Raw genomic sequence first — 6,005 nt, 5'->3', positions numbered from 1 at the left:
ACAGCCGGAAGCTCCTGCCACAGCGTGTTGCGAGGTCCGGGGGGCCGGGCGAAGGGGGGAGCTTCCCCAGGATTTGCTGAAGAGGGTCCCCCATCCTCACTGACCCCCCACAGCTCCTCTGACAGCACGGCTGCTCGATAGGTCTGGTACAGGGGTTCTGGAGAGCAGATGTCGCACATCAGCGAAGTCCAGTGCCCCGGAACCCTTGCCCACTGCTTGACGGTCTCAGCAGGGACGCCCCAGGTGCAGAGGCCCTCACCGTCCTGCAGGGGCAGCTCCCAGTTCTGCCCCTTCAGCTCCTCCAGCTCCTCAGCCTCCCTGTGGAAAGAGAAAAGGATGGAATGCTCCTCACGTGACAGTGTAAGGGGGTACACGGCCTGCATGCAGGTTGTGTGCAGGGACTGTGACCAAAGCCCGGATCGTTTTATGTGCCTGTTGTATGTGAGGCCCTGTACTAAGTGGGCCCCATCCATTCCTGCAGTCTCAACTACTGTGCACCGGTGACTTCCAAGCCTCCATCTCCAGGGCTCTCATGGAATGACCATTGTCTGGAATGTCCTGTGGGTGCCTCGGTACAACTCAACATGGGCAAACCCAGCTCTTATACCTCCCCGCTCTGTTCTGGTCATCGGCACCACCATGCACCCTTTCACCCAAAGTAAAAGCCCGGGAGAATAAACTCCAGTGAATGTATGTTGAATAAATGGATGGCCCAGATTAACTCTGATAATGGTGGTGAAATGATTAACAGGCCCAGATAACACAGGAGAGATGTTCCCGGTTGACACATGGATTCGCAGGCAATAATTTCGATAGAAGCTCAAAGTGGGGGAACTAAAATGGTTTCTTATGGCCCTGGCTCGTCACCGATATCAGACCCCAACAACTTTATGAAGTATTTGGTATGTTTACCCCCATTTCACAGGTGAGGAGGCTGAGACCCAGAAAGGTTAAGTGACTTGTATAAGGTCACACAGCTGATAAGGGACAGAGCTGGGATTAGAAACCGGCACTGCTTGTCCCTAGAGGCCTAGGCTTTCTTCACTCCACACTTGTGGGGGTGGGATTCAGGTGGACCCGAAGGTTAGTCTGCTCTCAGGTAGGAATAAGGGTGGGAGTGTTTGGTACCTGCCCTCCGTGGTGGCTGGAGGATCGTTCTGAGGGGCGCCATCGGGACTGTCCCCTAGAGAGAGAATCCAGAGAGGAGAGAGAAAGCCTCCAGGATCCCCAGCCCAGGACTCCTGACTCCCGCCCAGCAGAGACTGTTACTGTAAAAACTACAACTCCGGTCAGTCCCAGAGCAGCAGCTGGTGAAGGAACAAGAAGCCCAGGGCCTGCTGGGGGCTGTAGTGAGTTTGTGTTCAGAATGCTCCACCTCCACCCGGTGGAGCCCAGAGGCTCCTTCCCAGCCCAGAGGTCCACTCCCTGGGGGCCCTGTACCTGTCTGGATTCCATCTTCGGAGGGCAGATCGAGATCTGGCTGTGGGGCGTCCCCGGAGCTGGTGACGTCCTGTCTGACCCGAGTTGGTTTGGGGGGCTTGAGGGGTGGCAGGAGTTTGCGCTCGGCAGTGGAGCGGTAGGACGTGAGGACGACTGGGGGCTGGCTGAGGCTTGGAGGGCTGGGGCGGGAGCGGGAGGTCCGCAGTGGGGAGGCCCGGCAGGGGACCCTGGGGCCGTCCTCATAGCCCCCCAGTGGCACCCATCGGAGCTCCAGGCCGGGCCGGGCTACGTGGCAGACACAAGGGCAGCAGGGAGGGCAGGCCAGCGCAGCATCTGTGGGAGACAGGGGCGTCCTCCCTTAACCTGCCCAGCAGCAGGAACGTGGAGGTCAGTCCTAAGCATCTATCCCCTCTACCCTGATTCTCTTCAAACCCCCCGAAATCTGAAAACCAGATTTTCCAAACATGGAATCCAGTTTTTAAAAAGTAGCCCCTTCAAGTACCCAATCTTAAAGCCCTGAAAACAAAGAAGAGGAGCTGGATTGAGCCAGCCCGGGCTTACCTGGAGTGCCGTTCTCCTGGGACCCACTTCCAGCGAGGATGCCCTGCGTGGTCTCTCTCTCCCCATTCACATCCAGTCCCCCAGGAGGACCCGGCTCCAGGGCATCTGGAGCCTGGACCTTGCCTTCAACCCCCCATTCGAACCTGCCAGCCAGTCTCCGCACGGTGCCTGCGGCCGAGGCAGAGCCATCCTGGCCAGGGGCCCGGTTCGAATGGAGCAGGGGCAGGGCCGTTCGGGGTGACCCGGAGGGTTTGGGTGGGGGCACTGGAGACCGGGGAGCGGGTTCTGGGGAGATGGAGCGCCGGGACACTGGGCTGGGGGTGCCGGAAGGCGAGTCTGGGGAAGTCTGGGAGTCGAGGCTGGCTTTAGAAGCTGACGGGGGCAGAAGGGCTGGGGGCTTGAGGGACGAGGCTGGGGGCTCCCAGAAGATGGGGGTGCACATCAGCGTTGGTGCCTCGTTGGCAGTGAGGGGAGGTTCTTGTGGAGAGGAGCCGTTGTGGTGGGCCCCCGGGGACTGGGCAGCCCGGGGGCGAGAAGGGGGGCGGGGCCGGATGATCCGAGGGGGCTTCTGGGTAGGGGGTGTTGCTGCAGGAAGAGACTGAGCTGACATCTTCCTCTGAGCTCTTCCAAGGAGTGGGGTACACTGCTGGAGTCATCCCCTGAGGAAGAGGGGCAGAAAGAGAGACCCTTAGTGCCCACGAGTAGACTGAGGCCTGCGAGCAGAAATGTTTGCAAGTAAATGAGCCGAGATTTCAGAGTCAGGAGGGAAGGCGGGTGGGTACACTTCCTCTCTTCCCATTTCCACTGTCTTCTCCCTTTACCTCTCACCCCTCCTTATTCCATTCCCTGAGGACTCTGAACCCTCCCTGGCACCCCCAGCCTCCATTGCGCTCTGTCTTTCAGCCTCTGCTGCCCCAGTCAGGCCAGAGGAGACAGTGAGGCCAGAGTTGGGGCACCTGGGTAGAGACCCAGGCTGGGGGAGGGGCGCAAGAGAACTGGATCCGTAAGGGCAGTGGGGTGTGCCGGTAGAGCCGCTATGTGTCTACCTGATTTATTGTGTTTTGTGTCTGTAGTGTGTGCTGTGGAGGTTTGTGTGTGTGGTTTAAGCGTGAGTGGACATGGTGTGTTTCTAGTGCTACATGACCGGGGTGCTGGATGCTGTGTTTCAGAGTGTATCTGTTACACGCGAGTATGCAGTGGGAGAGTGGAGTACACAGTGTGTCTAGCGCGTTGTGTGAGACGGGGCTGCAAGGGTGTGTGTGTTCCGTGCTGTCGTGTGGGGCGTATGTGCGGTGTGCGTCTGCCTGCGCGCCCGCCCGTGCCTGGGCCGTGAGGGATGCATCACTATTTCCCTGCTCCAACGGGCCCTCCGCCCCCATTTCCCAGTTCCTCTCTCTGGACTCTCCCTTTCCGGATTATTTTTAGTCTCCTTTTCCTGCCATGAAGGTTCCTGGAGCCTCTGACCCCAAGAGACCAGGAGGCCCCCCGCATGGTCTCTCCTGCCCCATCCTCACCCCTGCCTGTCTCCCAGCCCCCCACCTGGTCCCGGAGAGATGCCCCGGTGGAAGCCTGGGTCCCGCCAGGATGCCTAGAGGGTGGTCAGGAGGCCAGACTAAAGGTGAGGACCAATGGTGCCAAGACGCTGGGGCCTGGGCTCACTTCCTCCCGCCAGGAAGGCGCTGTAATCCTGAGAAGGCAGCAAGGTCCGGGCTGGGAGACCTGGCGCCCCCAAACTCCCCTGTGGAGTCAGCAGGAGAGTCAGATCCCTCCAGGCCCCAGATTGGTTTTTGAGAAATGATGCAGGGTGGGGGCTGGGAGCTGTAGGCTGGGAGTCTTGCAGCTCAATGGCCTCTGTGTTCTGGCAGGAAGCTCCTTAGGTGACCCAGGGCAGTAGCCTCGCCAGCTGGCCAGCTCCTCCCCAGCCTTGCCCCCCTCAGAGATCCCTGCCCCCCTCAGGTACCTGCCCTAACTTCCTTCCCCCGCCCCCCACTCAGGCCTCTCGTAGGGATCCAGGTACTCGGCCCAAGCACTCACCCTCGAGGCCTCTCCACTCTCGGTCACCTCCCGGGGCGAGTGAGTAGGGGCAGGAAACAGGAATCGGATCCTCCTCCCAACCGGACACCCCCCCTCAAACCACACCACACTCCACATGCGCACACTGGGGCTCTGGAAGATGTGAGGGACCCCGAATGCCGGGTTTCAGAGGATAACAGAGTCTGGGGAAAGGATGAAACTCAGCCGTGGAGAGTGGACTGTTTGTGTACGTTGTATGTGCACGTTCTGTCCTGGGTCCGCATGGCTGTGTGGACAGCGGCCGGGGGTGGACAGGGGTGGGGGCGAGGACAGGGTGGCAAGGGCACAGGCTGGGCTGGCGGGAGGGCGTGGGCTCCAGACACCTCTGGATCGCTGAGGGATGGGGTGTGTGTCCCTCGACGGCGTGTCTGACCATCTCTTCCACACCTCGCATGACAGCCTGTCCCTTTCGCATCCAACCTGTCCCCGGGGGATGAGTCGGCCCGTTATCTCACACCAAGGGACCCCACCGCCCACCCCGGTTTTCCCCTCCCTAAATTTACCTTTATCTTTTTGGAAGTGGTTTCTGTTTTCAGCCCGTCCTGCCTGCCCCTTGGAACAAGGAACGCAGGGCCAGGTCTCTGATGGTCTGTTCCTGTGTTTCTGGGGCGGGAACTGAGGGCCCAGATTGAGATCTCCGCAGAGGAAGCCAGTTCCTCAGCCCCACCCGGCCATTGTGTCAGGCGAGTGTGTGTGTGTAGTGGACCAAGGGGTCGGTGTGAGATCTCAGTGCACCCCAGGTGGATATGCCCTTTGTTGAGCCCCCTGCCTGCTCCCCATTCTCAGTCCCTGTCTCTCAGGGTCCCAGCCCCTGACTCTCCCTGTCCCCCTGGGAGGCTTTGATGTTGATTGGCTGGGAGCCAGTACCCTGGGTGCGGGGGCAGTGGGCAGGGGTCCCTCTCACCTCTAATTTGCTCTGTGATTGAAGAGCTGAGTTCTCAGGGCTCAGAGTGTGTCATAAAAACAACTGAGGGGGCGGAATGAGCCACACCCCAGCCTGGGAAGTAGGGTAATGAGAGGAAGATGCAAGGGCAGTTAGGAACTCAGGGGGCCTTTGCCCACGCCCAGGTGCCTGCTTTTGCCAGACTTTCTCACACACACACACACACACAAACACACACTCCAAACAAGACACTAAGAAGAAAAGCCAGAAAACTGGGTTAGAACATATATTTTAACTCATTTTTCCTCAGAGTAAAAGACAAAGTCCAGAGTAAAAGACAAGGTCCAACAATGAACCTAAACCTCTCCTCTGAGGCACATTCCTGCCGCAGGGCCTTTGCACTGGCTGTGTCTTCTGCCTGGAGACCCCCTTCCCAAGACATCCCCATGAAAGATTCCCTCACCTTATTTCTCAAATATCGCCTTCTCAGTGAGGCTGCCCTACCACTCTTTAAAATTGCGTCACATTCCTGACCTGCCTTTTTTCCCATAGCAATCATGCCTTATAGCATATAGTGTATTACTATTAAATTGACATAGTATGTTTATAGCTACATACACATTAGAAAGTAAGCTTCCTGTCAATAAATAAATGATGACATTTTAAAAAGAAGAAAGTAAGCTTCCTGGAGGCGTGATCTTTATCTTTTTTGTTCACTGATATACCCTAAAATTATGGAACAAATTCAGGCACATAATAAGAGGTGCTTAATATTTTTGTTTTTGTTTTTGTTTTTCGGTACGCGGGGCTCTTACTGCTGTGGCCTCTCCCGTTGTGGAGCAACAGGCTCCGGATGCGCAGGCTCAGCGGCCATGGCTCACGGGCCCAGCCGCCCCGCGGCATGTGGGATCTTCCCAGACTGGGGCACGAACCCACGTCCCCTGCATCGACAGGCGGACTCGCAACCACTGCGCCACCAGGGAAGCCCGGTGCTTAATATTTTGATGAATTGAACAAACTGAGTTGAATCCTCCCCACAGCACTACTC

The 6,005-nt window shown here is 57.9% G+C and overlaps 1 protein-coding gene across 1 annotated transcript in view; it reads right to left on the bottom strand.

Annotated features, from left to right (window-relative positions):
• The window catches only part of ARHGEF15 (Rho guanine nucleotide exchange factor 15), a 10,669-nt gene extending 6,600 nt beyond the window's left edge, over nucleotides 1-4,069 (bottom strand). Inside the window, exons 1-6 of the mRNA XM_024748461.1 lie at nucleotides 4,036-4,069; nucleotides 2,002-2,660; nucleotides 1,441-1,773; nucleotides 1,129-1,183; nucleotides 260-318; nucleotides 1-157 (exon numbers count right to left, since the gene is read on the bottom strand). The exon at nucleotides 1-157 is cut by the window's left edge and continues 17 nt beyond it. Coding sequence (XP_024604229.1) covers nucleotides 1-157; nucleotides 260-318; nucleotides 1,129-1,183; nucleotides 1,441-1,773; nucleotides 2,002-2,611 — 1,214 coding nt within the window. The 5' untranslated portion in view covers nucleotides 2,612-2,660; nucleotides 4,036-4,069. The remainder of the gene's footprint in view (nucleotides 158-259; nucleotides 319-1,128; nucleotides 1,184-1,440; nucleotides 1,774-2,001; nucleotides 2,661-4,035) is intronic.
• Nucleotides 4,070-6,005: the final 1,936 nt, after the last annotated feature.

This window comes from Neophocaena asiaeorientalis, unplaced genomic scaffold, assembly GCF_003031525.2.
Source record: "Neophocaena asiaeorientalis asiaeorientalis breed wild unplaced genomic scaffold, Neophocaena_asiaeorientalis_V1.1 scaffold543, whole genome shotgun sequence".
Classification (NCBI taxonomy): domain Eukaryota; kingdom Metazoa; phylum Chordata; class Mammalia; order Artiodactyla; family Phocoenidae; genus Neophocaena; species Neophocaena asiaeorientalis.
This window is presented reverse-complemented; position numbering and strand designations above follow the sequence as displayed.